Source organism: Acomys minous (genome assembly GCF_964271855.1).
Source record: "Acomys minous genome assembly, chromosome: 10".
Lineage (NCBI taxonomy): Eukaryota > Metazoa > Chordata > Mammalia > Rodentia > Muridae > Acomys > Acomys minous.
The window spans coordinates 100,395,588-100,415,374 of record NC_140491.1 but is presented as its reverse complement, the minus strand read 5'-3'; the positions used below and the strand labels follow the sequence as shown (position 1 = coordinate 100,415,374).

Here is a 19,787-nt window from a genome sequence, read left to right as displayed (position 1 = left end):
AGGTGGTTGTGACCTTCCATGCAGATATTGGAAATTGAACCTGTGTCCTCTGGAAGAGCAGCCAGTGCTCTTAAGGACTAAGTCATCTGTCCAGACCATCTTTCCCCTCTTTTTATCTCTCCCTTCACTTCTTTTTCAGTCCTTTCTTCCTTTTTTTATTTTACTTTTTTTCCAGGACGTGTGTGCACAGAGTGATGCTTTACTATCTTATCAGTACACAGGTAGCAACAGTAGTGCTGACTCCTGGAGACTTGTGACTTCCTCTACTCCCCAAAAGGATGTTGGTTATTTAATGTTGCATCTGTTTAACTAAAATTCAACATGAAAACAAGTGTCAGAAAGATATATGATCACTGTGAATAAGAAGTATTCTATCCTTGTCAAAAATCCACTTCAGGAAAAAAGTTTTCAGATAAATGCCTCCTTGTTAATTCAGTGCATTGTTGTTTTGAAGTTTTAAGTGATATGCTTAAGTAGCCAATGAGGAGACAACAGCTCCACTAGTGTATCTCTAACCACACCATGGTAGGTACGTTAAGAGTTTCACCCAACGTAATAAAATGCTTCGATGATATCAAAGGAGAGATTAAACACCTAGCTACATGACCAGCCCTAGCACCTGGCAAATACCTCTAGGATTCGCAACCTTAATATCGTAAAATTCAGGAGCACAGTCTAAGTTTTATTTGGCAGTGTTAAGCAAAGGTATATGAGGGATTGGGCTTTTGACCTAAGCCCTGAGTTATTGGTGGTAAAAATATACATACTTTGCAAAGACCCCTGTGGCATGACTTAAGTGTTAATATGTATGAAAAACGATCACATCTTACAGGTAGAGAGGACAGCTCAGGATGAGGCAGGCAGCATCAGATGGTACAAGTGTGTGGAAGATAAAGATGGAAGGGTTATAGTAATCCTTTAATTGGCTCTCACCAAAGCATGGACAAGCGCATGCTGTGCCTTTACCTAACAGCTTATTTTGTGGGAGAGTAACAGTTTATTTTCCATCTACAGGTCTCTCTGGTCAGCCTGGTAGCCAATGCTCTTGGTTACTCAGAACTTGGCGCCATCAAATCCCTACGGACACTGAGAGCTCTGAGGCCTCTCCGAGCCTTATCCCGTTTCGAAGGCATGAGGGTAAGATGATTCAAGGGTGCTCTCAAAACCTCAAGTCAGCCTTACATGCTGCCAGTGACGGGGGACATGGTAGTCTCTCCATGGAATTAGAAAATTCAGGGCTAAAGCCAAAGAGAGCAGCAAGCCTTTCTTCTGGAAACTACATTTTATATAAACACACACTCAGGAATTGAAACAGAGCTAAACACATACACACACACACACACACACACACACACACACACACACACACACACCACACACTCCATGTCCTATTGTTTTCATTGCTCAGGCAATTTGGAAGGACTGTTGACAACGATCATCCTATGAAGGCTTTCAGTAGACAAGTTTGAGGTCCTCAAAAGGTATCAATTTTTTTTAAAGGCGAAGTGATTTGAGAATGCTTTATCTCTTGAATTAAGATAAATCATAGGATTCTACAAAGCCAGCACACCCCTCACATACAAAGTGCGTTGCTAGGTTAATTAGCTACATGTTTGTAACAAGCCTGGCTTTGCTTCAAGGATCTTTTAAGAACACATTTCTGTGTGAGGTTCACTTTTTCCACAGCCCCAGCCTTGTCCTCCCCTGCTCTCTTCCTCAGCAAGTGTATCTTGTCTCACAACATAAAACGCATGGCTGCCACGCCTTCAGAACCGCTTTGCACAAAGGCCAGCTTTGTTTAATCTGCTTTGCAAATGCACACGGATATTGAATGTCTTCAGGCCATGGGGTTTTTATATTAGGAGGTGGTTTGTTTGGGGCAATAAACCCCTTCAGCCTTGACTGCAGAATTTACTCATCGTGGAAAGCAAAACCACCCTCGAGTTGCTCTTGCCGAGCTCCGAGCAGCGCTGTGAGCAGCAACACGCTTGGCTTGCCTTGCCCATCAAATCCTACTTCATTGCTTATGTTAACAAATTCATAAAAACCTACTCCAAATAACAGTCTTCTTTCGTTGCCGACATCCTCTAAGCCTTCATCATGCTTCATGACTTCACGCTCATGGTTTGGTTTTTATTTTTCATTGAAGATAGATTTTTTTTTCTCATATGCTATGTATTCTAATTACAGTTTCCCTCCCTTTTATCCTAGTTCCTCCCCAACTCCCTTCCCATCTGGATCCACTCCCTTTCTGTCTCTCACTAGAAAACAAACAGGCTCCTAAGGGACAATAATAAAATATGATTTAAAAACAAAAACCTGAAACATCAGAATGGGATAAAACAGACAAAGAGGAAAAGAGCTCAAGAAATAGATATAGATGCAGATACTTATTGATACGCTCAGGAATCCATAAAAGTACTAGACAGGAAGCCATAATATAGACATGCATGACCCACAGGGTAAAAAAAAGAAAGAATGTATAATATTAATAAGTATTACATATTAATATGTATTAAAATAAAAAATAAGATAAAATTTAAAGAAAATAAAGTCCTAACCTGACATTGTGAGACAAGGAACCTCTAAAGATGCCACTGGTGTTGGGATCTACTGCTGGGCATGCGGCCTACCCTTATGGTAGTCTGTTTCCTCAGTGAGATTCCCTTGGAAAAAAATAAATTTTAATTTTCAAGTAGTTATTAATTGGAGATGGCATTTGGGTTAGCATTGAGGGAATGCATCCACTTCTTTCAGCTCTGGGACCACGTCTGGTACAGACCCATGCTGGCCTAGTGCATGCTGCCTCAGTCTCTGTGAGTTCATCCGTGCATTGACCCTGCTGATTTAGAAGGCCTTGCTTACATGGTGTCCCTCACCCTCTCTAACTGTTACACTCCTTCTGCCTCCTCTTTTGCAGGGTTCCCTGAACCCTGAGGGGAGGGATTTGATGGAGGCATCCCACTTAGGGCTGAGGGTGTGCCCCGTGGTCTATTACTCTCTGGACAATCTCTGGCTGTGGTCTCTGTGTTTGTTACCGCCAGGTGCAGGGAGAAGCATCTCTCACGATGGCTGAGCAAGGCACTGATCTATGAGAATAGCAGAATGTTATTTTATTGTTACATTTTTTTTTGTTTATTTACCTGTTTGGAACAGTATTATTAGGTTTCCCCCTAGGTCCCTGGCTCTTTGTCACCCAAGTAGTACTGGACATGGGTTCCATCTCACGGAGTGGACCTCATAGCGAATCAGATTTAGGTTGGTTCGTCTCACAGAGTTTGAGCCTATCTTGCAGGTAGGACAATACTGTAGATCAAAATTTTGCAGTTGAGTTGGTTTACATTTCTTTTTGGTATCATGAAAGGTCCCTTCCTGTACCAAAGATACTTGGAGCACATAGGTGTACAAGATCTTTGTAGGTACCACTTTGACTTCTCTGAGTTGTGGAGATATTGTCTTCAGCAATTGGGCCTTGCCATCAATATATGGAGAGGAATCTATAGTCTTAGTAACAGCCGAAGTTGTTTGAGGGTTCTCTTGGACCTCTTTGGCCAACAACCATATTCATAGTTTTTATCAGATATGAAATAGTAATTGAACAAGTCTGAAAACTTACAACTTTCCTCTAATCTGAAAAATATTCTAGATTAGTATTTTAATTCATATGGAATACCTAAGATTTTAACTAAATGTAGGAACATCTATTTGAAATAAGAAAATCTGTGGATGTATGGAAGAGGTCACTGTACATAATTTTAATCTGAAAAGAAAACTAACCAGTGTAACATACATGACTTAATTTCTAAAGGGAATGAAATTCAGTTAATAAAAGAAAACAAGCGGGGCGTGGTGGCACACGCCTTTAATCCCAGCACTTGGGAGGCAGAGGCAGGTGGATCACTGTGAGTTCAAGGCCAGCCTGGTCTACAAAGTGAGTCTAGGACAGCCAAAGCTATCACAGAGAAACCTTGTCTCGAAAAACAAAAAAACAAAAAAAAAAAAAAAAAAAAAAAAAATTTGGATTTTAAAGGTTGATGCTGGTTTATAAGTTTTCTTGTCTATTTCTAAAATGATGTTTGTCATATTTTAAAATAAAACAATAGTTTCATTGAGTATGAATACTTCACCGTGTAGTCTACTATGAATTAGAATGAGTGAAATTAGAAAAGCTACTTTTGCTATCTTTGAGATCTTAAAACACATTTTAATCTTCCCTGGACTCAGAGAAACAAAAGGTGATCAGGCTTTTTCTTCACTAAGCAGGTCAGCCTACCAGAAATGAATAGCCAAGGCTCGAGGAGACGATGCAGGAGATTGGCACATAATGATAATGGGATATATTTTCTACATCTAAAGATAGATCTGACAGCCATTCTGTCTATGTTTAAAAGACTGAGATTTCTCCAATATAAAATAAAAGACTTCTAAGCCCTTATTCCCACCTTTATACTCTTATAAATAAACCTGACCTGAGGATACAGATTTAATGCATTTTTCATATTTTATTTGTGAAAGGGTTTGCCTACTTTCTCTTTCAGATCATCAGTCATTCAGTCATGCTTGCAAAAATTAATGTGCGTTAAAGAAATGATTCCTTCTGTTGGCACTTCATACATGTGATCTCCCTTGCCATTTTCCCCCAGAATACATTTTCTGATTCCATCTTGCTATATCGAGATTTTTTCATTTCTTTTCAAATTTATTGTAGTTTGGTTTCCTTTTAGCTTAGCTCTTTACCTGTATTGTTGTTCATCTCCCTTTGTCAATATTTAATAGAAAACACTAGAAGAAACATTCTAGAGCTGGAAATCTACCCAGATACCCATTGAGCCCAGTCCAAATGTGTCTTAGTGCTAAATGCGTATACACCTACCATGGCTTCCTCTTTAATAAGCCATGGCTCTCCTGTCCTCCCGCAGGTGGTTGTGAATGCTCTTGTGGGAGCAATCCCCTCCATCATGAATGTGCTGCTGGTGTGTCTCATCTTCTGGTTGATCTTTAGTATCATGGGTGTGAATCTGTTTGCCGGAAAGTTCTATCACTGTGTTAACATGACCACAGGCAACATGTTTGACGTGAGTGAAGTCAACAATTTCAGTGACTGCCAGGCTCTTGGCAAGCAAGCCCGGTGGAAGAATGTGAAAGTCAACTTTGACAATGTCGGGGCCGGTTACCTTGCATTGCTGCAAGTGGTGAGTGGCTACTATATGAACCTGAGAATATTTCAAAATGTGCCACCTAAGACTCCAGCTGTGTTGCACTCTGAATAATTCTTATTTAAATGTAGAAAGGAAGTTGATGACAACTCAAAAAATCAGTTACTTGACTGTGAGGGATACATTTGCAATTATTTTATTTTTTCCCAGGAGTGTAGTTTTTAATGTTTCACAGGATTTCTTATTTCTTCTTCCTGTAGTTTTATTGCTATACTACTGACTATTATTTCAATTTTTAATTTTCTGTAAAAATTGTCTATTTTAAAATATCAGTTATATACCATATGTGTTGATTAAATGTATGAAATTTGAGCCAGACATTTTCCATAGTAGTATCTAAAATAATATGCTTAAAGTTACATGCAGAAATATAAATATCAAGAAATACTTTAAAAATATGTAATGCTTCAGATTTTTAAACTTCACGATGGCATATTTGTTCATAGTTATTAGTGAAAGTGAGTTTTTTTTTAATACAACCATTGGTTTCTACCACAGATTTTATCTTCTTGTTGGAAGATTTTAAGATAAGATTAAGATGGGATTTCCATTAATCAAGTCTCCATTATGTTTTTTTACAGAAAAAAATATAGCATAGAATAGCTCCCAAGTGAAGAAAAGAAATCCTAAATTCTAAATACAAAATTTGATATTCAATAGTAGGAAGGTACTTGATAACACCTCATTTGAATCATTTTAACACCTGTGTAGAAAATGTCATGGTATTATATGAAAAGATAGTTGCAACAATGCTGTGTGTCTATATCTCGTAAATTTCACAAGTTTGGGTGAGATATTCGTATATAATTCTAATGTCTATTGTGCACAGGCCACATTCAAAGGCTGGATGGATATCATGTATGCAGCTGTTGATTCACGGGATGTGAGTAGCTTTCAGATATTTTTTGCAGTTACTAGAGTTTTCATGGTAAATATTAGTGACTTGAACTGGAAGACCCAGAATCTATATTGCATAAAATTAAAGTACTTACTGATACAGTAGACATTATTGGCAACGTGCTTATGTGTGGATAGTAGTTTGGTTGCTGTAGGTATGTTGTGTAATAGATAACATGTCTACTCTGAAACGTTCTCAAATTACATGGATGATGACACATCAGATTGTCCCTGCAAATAGAACTGCTCAGAGTAGTAAGGTAGCTTAGGGGAGGAGTCACTTGTTTTTCTGTTTTGTTAGAGAACATGGAATCTGTGAAGCAGGTTCCAAGAACATTAGAGCCCAGGCAAACCAGCAAACTTCAAGAAAACTCAGACTCAAAAACAGAAATACAAAGAACTGGTTACACCATGTCTTCTTATCTGTATTTTCTGTCATAGCTTTTTTTTTTTGTATTAAAGCTTTTCCAAATGCAAACTGAAGACATTGTAAAAATGTTGGGGAAAGAAGAAGAAGAAGAAGAAGAAGAAGAAGAAGAAGAAGAAGAAGAAGAAGAAGAAGAAGAAGAAGAAGAAGAAGAACAACAACAACAACAACAACAACAACAAGAACAAGAAGAAGAACAAGAAGAAGAACAAGAAGAAGAACAAGAAGAAGAACAAGAAGAACAAGAACAAGAACAAGAACAAGAAGAACAAGAAGAAGAAGAACAAGAAAAATAAGAAGAAGAACAAGAAAAAGAAGAACAAGAACAAGAAGAACAAGAAGAAGAACAAGAAAAAGAGGAAGAACAAGAACAAGAAAAATAAGAAGAAGAACAAGAAAAAGAGGAAGAACAAGAACAAGAAGAACAAGAAATATGCCCAAACTGTTAGCTGAATTTGTATCTGTTTTATTTGTCAGGTAGACTACAATGAAAAAAAAAACAAAAGCCATACTTTGGATTTTAAAAGTAAATTTTTCATATGTCATGCTAGTTTGTGAAAATAATTACCTTTGTAAAATGATATCTGAAGACATGATAAGACAAATTCAGATTAAGTAATAGCACTCACTACATTATTTAGTCCAAGGGTCCATTTTGCTAACAGTGTTAAATATTTTCATTGTCGTTTAGGTCAAACTTCAACCGGTTTATGAAGAAAACCTGTATATGTATTTATACTTTGTCATCTTCATCATCTTTGGGTCGTTCTTCACTCTAAATCTGTTCATCGGTGTCATCATAGACAACTTCAACCAGCAAAAGAAGAAGATGAGTATTTCTCACCCCCACCCTTCCCCTACGTAGAGTACCAGTATGTCATACAGCCAACCAGATACTTGGAGCCATGACATACTTAGGTCATGTTTACATTATTTTCAGGCTTACTATGTGGCCAATAAACATATTGCCCCTACTCAGTGGCTTCCCTCCTTTCATCCACGGTACAGCTGTCTTTCTAACCTAGAAATATAACCATGACTTCAGGACACCCAATTATTATCCACTTCCTAGCATGGCGGATGGGGTCGTTCAGGAATCACCATCACCAATTTCTCAGCCCCATCTTCTCTCATGCCTCATTTTTATCCGCTACCCTATTTCATAGTCATTCCTCCACTCACACACACTGCCAACAGCATATGTCGCAGGGCAACTACATGAATCTTTCTGACCTTTTCTGAACTCAGCCACACACTGGTTTCCCCCCGTGGCTTTAAATGTGATATTTTCTCTTCCTGAGATGATGCGTCACCAAGCAAATTCTTTATTGTCCTTTAAAACCTTAAGCTTAAGCCTGGCTCTCTCAGTTTGTGTTATGTCTACAATAACCTTCCTTCCTTCTTCCTGCTCATTTACTTGATCTTTTTGTTTTAACTTCCCTGCCTTTAGCACACTAGTGTACATTTTTTTCTACTTGCTTTTTTAATGAGCTACCCATTTGTGGAGCTTAACATCACAGTGCATAACTATGCAGGTCTCAGGCCTAACACACTGTTTGGCACACACACACACACACACACACACACACACACACACACACACAAATGGTTTTAAAAAAGACAAAACTTAAATACAGCAGTAAAACTTTCATCAGTAAAAGATAAAGAAACCTATGTGATTCCATGAAAATATATTTGAGGACTTTAAAATTCATTGTGAACATAATATAATCCAATTGGGATGCTGTACTAATCGGAATTTTATGTACTTATGGGCTTTGCATAATATTAATGTCTTCAGTAGTTCACATAAATGGGAGACATGGAATAATAAATCTATATTTAGCAAGATAATATCCATTTAAAATTGAGACAAGATTAAAGGAAAGCTCAGAAATACTTTTGTTAAAATACTGTTGTAACACAGGTTGGGATTGTAACCAGGCTATTCTGTGTGTTTACTTTGGAGGTCAAGACATCTTTATGACAGAAGAACAGAAAAAATATTACAATGCAATGAAGAAACTTGGCTCCAAAAAACCACAGAAGCCCATCCCTCGGCCAGCAGTAAGAACGCTACCTTGTATTCACGTATTCTCTAAGATTCTAAAACAGTGTTTTCTTTTTTTAAATTTTATTTTATTAATTTATTTTTATTACATCTCAATGGTTATCCCATCCCTTGTATCCTCCCATTCTTCCCTCCCTCCCATTTCCCCCTTACTCCTCTCCCCTATGACTGTGACTGAGGGGGGACCTCCTCCCCCTGTATATGCTCATAGGGTATCAAGTCTCTTCTTGGTAGCCTGCTATCCTTCCTCTGAGTGCCACCAGATCTCCCCATCCAGGGGATGTGGTCAAATATGAGGCACCAGAGTACATGTGAAAGTAAGACCCCACTCTCCACTCAACTGTGGAGAATGTCCTGTCCATTGGCTAGATCTGGGTAGGAGTTTGAAGTTTACGGCCTGTATTGTCCTTGGCTGCAGCCATAGTTTGAGCGGGACCCCTGGGCCCAAATCTGCCTATCATAATGTAAAACAGTGTTTTCAATTGCAGTATCTGGGTCAGAACATGTTGGGTGATGTCACCAATCTATAGCACCGATCTAATCACAGGTCTCCTATTGTGCAGCAGACTCTCAGCCACAACACTCAGTAACAGGTGTCAAGTTCTTAGAATACTGGAATGTTCTTGAGAGTTGGAGATCTCAATTCTCCAACTCAGAGTTCCCAAGAACTGGCCCCAGATCAAGAATCACTCCCCTGATGCCACTGTCTGCTCGCTGCTCCTTAGCAGGTGTTCGTTATTGACGTTTACCTTTTTCAGTACCTGGAGGTTCCCAGATTGTCCGTCACACCACCACACCCTTCCTCCTTGCTCTCGTTTCCTCCTTTTTCCTCTTTCTGTCATAAATCTCATTTCAGCTTTTCCTTCTTTTATTACCTTTAAGGTAGCATACAAAATAAACAGTGTTTTATAGCATTTTCATACCTATGTATTGTTATACTGTGCTATACGGTCCCTCTCCCACTGCCCTCCTTTACTCCCCCTGCGCCTTTCACTCCAGTTGCCTTCCTCCCTGTAAATAGTAACCTCCCCTTTTTTCACACCACGCATGCTCCATAGCTCTCTCCCCAGTCCCTTCCATTCTTTCCTTTTTCATGCTCCCCTATCTATCTAGATGCCTGGCGTTCTCTTCATATTACCTATGATTTAATATATATTAAATTTAGGTTCTACATGTTAGGAAACTGTTTGTCTTTCTAGGTTTTCTTACTCTTGAGACTAAAAAGTATTCCCAATTTAAAAGAAAAACTGTCTCAAAAAAAAAAAAGATAATTCAAGTGCACAGTCCGAAACACTTCCTGATGTGAGATGGCATGATGGTGGCTGGTCATGCTCACAGAATTGTACCGTAATATCTACCCTCAGAGAGAGGAAGAAGAGTAAGGCTACAGAAGCCCATAAGGATAACTGTATCCCTGGTCAAAAGACCTGTGATCAGCAAAGCTCATGACTGAAAGCTTTCATGAACCCTCTCAGTGATGTCACCTTACTGTGTGATTAAAAGTAACTGAAACTAGGCAGTGTGACATGAGGAGGCAGGATGGAAAGATGCCTCACACAGAAGGGAATGCGTGCACCTGCTTCACCAATGTTCGCTGATAGCTAGGAACATCTTCAGTTTATGACCTTGGATTTTTTCCCCATGAGCCATGGGACTGTGTGCATTTATTATAAATTAATTTTACTTATCTAATAAAACCATGTTTGTATTTACATGGGACTCTAAGAGCATATGTTTCTGAAATGAGTGTTAATTGCACAAGCATTTATCATGCATTTTGAAAAAGATATGTGTGTAGGGGTTATTCTGCTTATGCATATGTACCCATGGGAGGCAGAAAAGGAAGTCAGATACCCTGGAACTTGGTAAAGTTACCAAGACTTGTGAGCCATCATGTGGATGCTAGGAATTGAACTTGGGGCCACTAGAAGTCCAGCTAGTACTCTTAGCTACTGTGACATCTTTCTTGTTCTCTTATGCATTTTTGTAGAAGCAAAAATAGGGAAAAATGAAAAGAAAAACAAATAAATTAACAAATAAACTCACAGGCATACAGAAGTAGAAATGGTAGAGTTGAATTAATTTAACTAGCATTAGCAGAGGGGGAAAATGAAGGGATAACAGAAAATTCTTAAAATCATGATAAATGAAGTAGTTTGTTCACCTAAAAGTCTGTATTTACCTTTTTAAGTCATCACTACTGGTTGAAATCACTTTTATAAAAAGTATCATAGTTAATCAAACAGCCTCTACATAGTTTCAGCCAGTTTCTGGATTATTTTTCTCTGTCTTCCTATGAGACCAAAATAAACAACGTATGAAATGGAGCTTCCAGATTGTTTAGGGTACTGTATGAAGGGTGCATACCTCAGGGCCATGTATGGGAAGATCTCATTTGCAGAGTAACCAGATCACTGTTTGAGCAATGTGTGCACTAACCCTATCTCCTCTCTCTTTCTTTCCAGAACAAATTTCAAGGGATGGTCTTTGACTTTGTAACCAGACAAGTCTTTGACATCAGCATCATGATCCTCATCTGTCTGAACATGGTCACCATGATGGTGGAAACTGACGATCAGAGCAAATACATGACCCTGGTTTTGTCCCGAATCAACCTTGTGTTCATCGTCCTGTTCACCGGGGAGTTTGTGCTGAAGCTCATCTCTCTCAGATACTACTACTTCACCATAGGTTGGAACATCTTTGACTTTGTGGTGGTGATTCTCTCAATTGTAGGTAAGAATAGTTCAATTACAGGGACATGTACTTCTAGAAACCATTTTCCCCAAAACTCTGCCCACAGTTTGACACAGAAATACACGTGGGTAATAATGGAGTGTGCAGAGTGAAAATTTCAATGGTAACGTACTTGAATAAAAATTCTGAAACCACATCCCCTGAATGGGGAGACCTGGTGGCACTCAGAGGAAATATAGCAGGCTACCAAGAAGAGACTTGACACCCTATGAGCATATACAGGGGGAGGAAGTCCCCCTCAGTCACAGTCATAGGGGAGGGGAGTAAGGGGAAAATGGGAGAGAGGGAGGAATGGGAGGATACAAGGGAAGGGATAACCATTGAGAGGTAATATGAATAAATTAATAAAATAAAAAATTTTTAATTAGTAAAAAAAAAACCACAAAAAAATTCTGTAACCTGAGTTTATCCACAAAATTAACTGGTCAGAAATTAAATTACCAGTATTGGATTGGAGGAATAGATGGGGAAAACAAGAATAACATCAGCACATCCTCTCTGCACTATTTTCCTTTCTCCTTGCTGACACAGAATAACCAACAAGAAGCAATTCAACAAAGGAAGGATATAGGTTACACTTCATTCTGATGTGGAAATCCTGGCATGGAGCCCAAGGTGCAGCTGGTTAAGGTGAACCTGCATTTGGGAATGAAAGTAAACCCAGACATTGGGTTGTGCTATAAAACCTCAAGGCATCCCCCACTAGCACCATGACCCATTCCTCCCAATAAGGATTCACCTCCTGAATGCTCTATACCTTTCCAAAATACCACCACCAGCTGCCTAGCAAAGGTCCAAATACTTTATCCTATGGGGAGGGGCTGACACTCAAACTACTACATTCTGCTAGTGGTAAACAGGGTCAGGTTGGGGGAAAGGGTGGGGCACATGCTTTTAAAACATATCATAACACAGCAATATTAGTGCTTGTCTTGGTCACTGTCTTACTGCTGTGAAGACACTACGCTAATAAGAGAAAGCATTTAAGTAGGGGCTTGCTTACAGTTTTAGAAGGTTAGTCTATGACCATCATGGCAGGAAGAAGACAAGCATGGCACTAAAACAATAGGCAAGTGCTTTACATCCTGATGTATAGGCAGCAGGTTGAGAAAGAGAGAGAAAGAGATTGGGTCTGCTGTGGCTTTAAGACCCTCAAAACCCTAGATATGCCTGGCAAAAAAAAAAAAGTCAATGAAATGTTTCCTAATGATATTCTGCTATTTAGACTAAAGCCTAGCATAATGGTCATCAAAGAAATTTTTTAAAATAGTTGTTATTATTTTTTTTAATCTTATGTGCATTGGTGTTTTGTCTGCATGTATGTCTGTATGAGAGTGTCATATCTTAGAGTCACAGACCGTTGTGAGCTGCCACGTGAGTTCTGGGAATTGAATCTGGGTCTTCTGGAAAAGAAGGCAGTGCTCTTAACCACTGAAGCATCATCTCTGCAGGCCTCATCAGATAGGCTTTATCCAGCAACTGATAGGAGTAGATACAGAAACTCACATCCAAACATTAGGTAGAGCACAGGGGATCCTGTGGAAGAGGGGGAGAAAGGATTATAAGATCCAAAAGGGTCAAGGACACCACAAGAACACTGCCCACAGAATCAACTCACCAGGGCTCAGAGGGGCTCACAGAAACTGGAGTAAAAATCAGGGAGCCTGTACGGGTCTAGTCTAGGTCTTCTACATATATGTTATGGTTGTGTCGCTTAGTGTTCTTGTGGGACTCCTAATAGCTGGAATGGGGGATGTCTCTGACTCCTCGGCCTGCTCTGAGGACCCCTTCCCCCCTACTGGGTTGCCTCGTGCAGCCTTGATATGAGGGCATGTGCCTAGTCTTATTGTAACTTGTTATGCCATGTTTGATTGCTATCCCTTGGAGGCCTTTTCTTTTCTGAAGGGAAAACAGAGGCGTAGATATCCGAGAAAGGGAAGGTTTGGAGAAGGGGCTGGGAAGGAGGGGAAACTGGGGTTGGCTTGTAATGTATGAGAGAAGAAAAAAATAATTAATTTATTTATTTATTAAAAACCTCAAAGCCCATTCCCGGTAGCACACTGACTCTAACAAAACATACCTACTCCCAGAAGCCACACCTACTCCAACAAAGCCACAGCGACTCAAGCAAAGCCACACCTACTCCAAGAAAGCCACACCTACTCCAACAAAGCCACACCTACTCCAACAAAGCCACAGTGACTCAAGCAAAGCCACACCTACTCCAACAAAGCCACACCTACTCCAACAAAGCCACACCTACTCCAAAAAGGCCAGAATCCCTAATCCTTCCCAAAGAGTTCCACTAGTTGGGGATCAAGCATGCAAACATATGAACCTATGAGAACCATTCTCATTAAAAACAGTGCTACATATAATTCGAAAAGAAAGAAAGAAAGAAAGAAAGAAAGAAAGAAAGAAAGAAAGAAAGAAAGATCAATGGGATATCCAATACTTCCCAAAGCATTCAACAGTCTTTCAGAACAAAGAGCAATGACATCTGACATGGTTCTTACAAGACGTGTCAGATTTAACAAGAAGGAAGGAGAATATTATCAAACTCCAAATTTAGAAACTTTAGGTCAGATTTGGTCCACTTTTTTCAAACTAAAGAATATTAGTCTCATTGGGGACAATTAATTAAGTTATTTCAGAAATAACCCTTATTTTAATTGCCATATTTCATGGGTAGTAATGAAGTATAATATTTTGGACATATAACCTTGAATTGGCATAGTAATCTTTTTGATTTTGCAAATAATTTAATTCCTCTATAAAATTATGCTATGTAATCATTTAGTAAAACTGAAACACTTAAATGTAAATATTAGAGCGGATTCAAGCACGTAGTTTAAGTAAGCTTTTGTAAGTTTATTTTTTAAGGAGATACACATATTACATTCCTATAAACTTAAATATACTCACTGTTCATCTGGCTTCTCTGTCTTCCCACAGGAATGTTTCTCGCAGAGCTGATCGAGAAGTATTTTGTGTCCCCTACCCTGTTCCGAGTCATCCGCCTAGCCAGGATTGGCCGAATCCTACGCCTGATCAAAGGCGCCAAGGGCATCCGCACGCTGCTCTTTGCTCTGATGATGTCCCTTCCTGCACTGTTCAACATCGGCCTCCTGCTTTTCCTGGTCATGTTCATCTACGCCATCTTTGGGATGTCTAACTTTGCCTACGTTAAAAAGGAAGCTGGAATTGATGACATGTTCAACTTTGAGACCTTCGGGAATAGTATGATCTGTCTATTTCAAATCACCACCTCCGCGGGCTGGGATGGACTGCTGGCCCCCATCCTCAACAGTGCACCTCCTGACTGTGACCCCGATGCAATCCACCCTGGAAGCTCAGTGAAGGGAGACTGTGGGAACCCATCCGTGGGGATTTTCTTTTTTGTCAGCTACATCATCATCTCCTTCCTGGTTGTGGTGAACATGTACATCGCGGTCATCCTGGAGAACTTCAGCGTTGCCACTGAAGAAAGTGCAGAGCCCCTGAGTGAGGACGACTTTGAGATGTTCTACGAGGTCTGGGAGAAGTTCGACCCTGACGCCACTCAGTTCATAGAGTTCTGCAAGCTCTCTGACTTCGCAGCTGCCCTGGATCCGCCCCTCCTCATCGCAAAGCCAAACAAAGTCCAGCTCATCGCCATGGACCTGCCCATGGTGAGTGGAGACCGCATCCACTGCCTGGACATCCTATTCGCTTTTACAAAGCGGGTCTTGGGTGAGAGTGGAGAGATGGACGCCCTTCGAATCCAGATGGAAGATCGGTTCATGGCTTCCAACCCCTCCAAGGTCTCTTACGAGCCCATTACCACCACTCTGAAACGCAAACAAGAGGAGGTGTCTGCTGCGATCATTCAGCGTAATTATAGATGTTATCTTTTAAAGCAAAGGTTAAAAAACATATCGAATAAATATGACAAAGAGACAATCAAGGGGAGGATTGACTTGCCTATAAAAGGAGACATGGTTATTGACAAATTAAATGGGAATTCCACCCCAGAAAAGACAGATGGAAGTTCCTCTACCACCTCTCCTCCTTCTTACGATAGTGTGACAAAACCAGATAAGGAAAAGTTTGAGAAGGACAAACCAGAAAAAGAAAGCAAAGAGGTCAGAGAAAATCAAAAGTAGAAAAGAAAAGAAAAAGAAACAAAGAAATGTCTTTGTAACCAATTGTTTACAACCTCTGAAGGTAAAATGTACGTGTCAACTGGACTCCAAGGAGAGGTCCATGCCAAACTGACTGTTTCAACAAATATTCAAGGTCAGTGCCTATACCAGACAGTGGCCTCTCTGTCACTGCCACTCTGTGAGACAGGGTATCAACATTGACAAGAGGTTGCTGCTTCCACTACCAGCTGACACTGCTGAGGAGAACTCCATTGTGAAAGTGAGCATCATAACACCACCAAACACCATTGGTACAGCACTCCCGTCCACTCTATTTTTAACATCCACATTTGCCATATTTTTACAAAATCTGTCCCAGTGGATCATCCTGGTCTCCAAGTCATAGTCTCTTCATAATACTTCATCACTATTTTTGTAATTGAAGTTTACGTTAATGGAAAAAATATATATATATGAGAATCCTGTGTTGCTAAGTCTACAAGTTTCTCCAGTAATCATAAAAAATATTTTGCCTGAGAGATGAAATTATTGCTCAAAACTAAAAACAAATAAATAAATTCTAATGTTAACAGTTTTTCAAATACTTCCGTTTTTCTGGATGGTGTTAGCTTTCAAGTATTTTAGTCTGGTTTGTTTGTTTATATCTGAGCAGTTATGTGCCTGTAAAGTCTCCTCTAATATTTAAAAGATTATTTTTATGCAAAATATTTTGTTTCAACAAGTACAAATTTTATTCTAAGTTTCAGAGTTCTATATTTAATTTTGGTTAAATACTCTCCCCCTAAAAGAGTTATCTAATATTTCTGTTCTTGAAAAAAAAAGAGTGTCTATCCAAACTATCACTTTAGAATAGTTGTTCCAGTTTCTGTAGCAGTATTTTTTTGCCATCTTCTGCTCTCAGCAAAAGTGACAGTTATGTCAATTAAATACCCGCTGTTATGTAAATAGTTATTTTATTCTGTGGTGCATGTTTGGGCAAATATATATATAAACATATATATAGCCTAATACACACTTCTATTCAATCATATATGTACCACAGTGTATGTGTCTTTTGCAAGCTTCCAACAGGGAGGTATCCTGTACCATCCATTACACAGAAATAGTTGGAAGGCTATCACTAATGCATGTTAATATTGCCTAAGCTGCTCTATTTTAATCAACCCATTTATCACAAGTTTTGGTAAGAAGAGTCACATGTTGGTGGTAGAACGAATTCAAACTGCTCTCTGTCTACATGTCAAGAAAATCTCACTGATATTATTTCAAAACACGTTTATTTTTGCATCATTAATTCAACGGTGTATCTTTATTAATTTAAAGACGACACACTGTATAGGGCCTATTACCAAAACCTATACTTCATAGTTTGCTAAAAAAAAAAAGTGTGCAAAATTTGTTTAAATATAAATAATGTAAAATATAATCCGTTTTCTTTGTCAGCATTTGTACATAAGAAAATTATTTTCAAGTTGATGACATGGCAATTTATTTTACCTTATCCTTTTGCTTTTTATTTTTAATCAAAATTCCAAAACTTTTGCATCCAAAAGACTTTTCAGCAGATAATTTACTAAAATAAAAGTTAGACAATGGGTTTTGTGGATTTCTTTGTTATAATATATTTTCTACCATTCTAATAAGAGATATGTTGGTCAAAATCTCAAACCCTGACCATTTTCTACCAACTCTGGTTGCCTGCAGATAATCCTTCACTCATGGAAGTTTGTTTTTTTTAACTCAACTTTTGTAGTATTTGCATATGCAGACTAGGCTTATTTTTTTAAATCCTGCTGCACTAAAGCTATCATGGATATAACATGGGCTCTGTCCTTTTTAGCCAGGAACAAAATGGCAAAGTTGTGCAATTACCTAACATGGTATAACTTTTTTTTTCTTTTGCACAAACCAAAAGTTTAATGTTCGTTCCTTTTACAAAACTATTTACTGTAGTGTGTTGATGGGCTGCATGCAGGGAATTGCTCCTACTAAAAGAATGGTGAGCTACTTCCTTATTGAGCCAAAAGAATAAATATTTCATTTTTTTTTTTTACTGTATCTCATTTGTTGGACTGAGTTTTTTTATTATTATTATTGGCAGGTAAAAATTTACACAACTAAAGAAAATCTGTATTGGATTTGACATTTGTATTCATAAAAGTTCACATGAGTTTTGTAACACCCTGCTACATTATCTACCAAGAAGTTTGTCAAAATAAAGACTAGTTAAAAGCATTCTTGTGAACTGTTATTTCATCAAAGGACCAGTCCATACAGTTGAGCCTTCAGGTTTGGCAATACCAAAAATATAATCTCAGCATGTCTGGATGTAAATGGTGTCAAGTCCTAACATCTTGGTGATTAACATGTCACTCATGCTTTATTTCCTAAACACTCTGTAGTCTATTAGTGGCATAGGGATTAAGAATTTATGCTAGAGCTGGGAGTGCTGGTACGCCTGTAATCCCAGCATTTGGGGAGGCAGAGGCAGAGGGGATCTCTGTGAGGTTGAGGCCAGCCTGGTCTACAAAGCAAGTCAACAACATCCATGGCTACACAGAGAAACCCTATCTCAATAATAACAACAACAATAATAAAATTTATGCTAGCTTTTTAGGATCCCTTTCGGGTTTGTCAGCTCACAACCAAACCTTTATCTCAACAGAAAACTCAAGTTGTCATGAATATTTTTTAGAAGACTTGGATCTGAATATATATTTCACAGTTTCTCCCAAAATAAATTCCATAAAGTGACAATGGGTTTCATTCATTGGCCTTTTCATACTCAAGTCAATTCACAGGTTTGACCAATACCAGCGAAGCCAAGTACTGATTTGCAAAATCCTACAATTTTTAAGGCATCTTGCTGTGTAATCACTAGCTAAGCCTCTGGGAGCAAGCAGTTAATACGCATTTTATCAATGCTACAGTCTTCCAAAGTCGTTTGTAAAAGCTTCAGTTGAGAAGGGAACACTTCCAAATGATACCCTTCTACATAAGGGTTGTTATGAAATGTAAAAAACTTAATTTTAGTAATAAGGGCTATTGGTATAAATGGCTGGTGGGTTTGTTTGTTTGTTTGTTTGTTTGTTTTTGAAAAGTGTGAGGAAATGGACATACTGATTTTCAAACATTGTAGCCAGGGATACTGAACTATGTGAAATAAGGCATCTTACTGGTATTTCAAGTAAGTACCATGGATAAATGCCATGGAACCCATCTCTGTGCATTGTGTCCACTCAGAGTAAGAGTTCAAGAAGTCAATGTTGACATTTTATGAAAATGCAAAGTGATCAGGGCCAGAAGTCCTGACATGTGTCTTCAGTTCCATTTTAGGCATCAGATTAAATGTGAAATCCCGTGTAATTCCAGCCTGCCTCACACACTCTCTCTCTATTACAGCACAGTGATCTTGAACTAGTGGTGTTTTCTATACATTGTTACCAGACTGGTAAAAGTTCCTATTTGGCTTCTTAGTCTCACAATGTTTTTTTTTTATTAAAAAACAGACTCAAAAGGAAGATTGAGGACAATTTTAGTAGAGCTAAAGAGAAGAGCAACGGGTTGGGAAATTTTTCATTCTAAATGGCTGCGGGAGGAGGGACATGGAGTTTGGGAAACACGAAACCATGCACGGAAGTCAGAGAAACAGAAAAGGCCAAGGATGTCAGACAAAGCATGCTTTTGGCTTTGGGCCTGTATGGGGGTGGGGTAGAGAAAGGGGGAAAAATGCCACAGATCAGAGGGCACCCGACTCCAGGCCCAATTTCCTGGGACAAACGATTGCATTAAGAGCATGTGACTATAAATGAAGACAGTTAATTAAAATGGAAAGTGCTCCTGAAAATGGAAGTGGGCTGGACAGCTGAGGACAGGCCAAGGCATTGGCCCACAAGACATATATCTCTTTATTGGACATTCACACCATATCTTCCTCTTCCAAGTCTGCATGAAGGGCTTTCTCAAGCCTGTCCTGTTCCTCACGTGAAGTCCAGGTAGAGACCAGCTTCCAGCCTTTCTGTGCAAGTTAGTTCACTATTATTGTTATTGTTGTTGATGATGATGATACCCCAGTGTTCAGTCTCATTTTCTGTCATACTCCTGCCTTCAATTATATGTTCAACATTAAATTGCATAGTTAAGGTAAATTGTGTTCTTTAAAGATATAACATTTACCTAGAAAAAAAAGTATATTGTCAGTCTGCCTTTAAAAATTACTCAGAAAACAGTTAATAGAAACACAGTCTTCAACGTAACGTTAACCACATGAAGAA

At 38.9% G+C, this 19,787-nt stretch overlaps 1 protein-coding gene across 5 annotated transcripts in view; it reads left to right on the top strand.

Annotated features, from left to right (window-relative positions):
• SCN3A (sodium voltage-gated channel alpha subunit 3) overlaps positions 1–17,748 on the top strand; it is a 113,104-nt gene extending 95,356 nt beyond the window's left edge. For all 5 annotated transcript variants that reach the window (XM_084797562.1, XM_084797561.1, XM_084797560.1 and 2 more), the window contains 7 exons: positions 1,015–1,137; positions 4,920–5,192; positions 6,046–6,099; positions 7,232–7,369; positions 8,503–8,607; positions 11,077–11,347; positions 14,324–17,748. In XM_084797562.1, the coding sequence (XP_084653688.1) occupies positions 1,015–1,137; positions 4,920–5,192; positions 6,046–6,099; positions 7,232–7,369; positions 8,503–8,607; positions 11,077–11,347; positions 14,324–15,513 (2,154 nt within the window). In that variant the 3' untranslated portion in view covers positions 15,514–17,748. The remainder of the gene's footprint in view (positions 1–1,014; positions 1,138–4,919; positions 5,193–6,045; positions 6,100–7,231; positions 7,370–8,502; positions 8,608–11,076; positions 11,348–14,323) is intronic.
• The last annotated feature ends 2,039 nt before the right edge of the window (positions 17,749–19,787 follow it).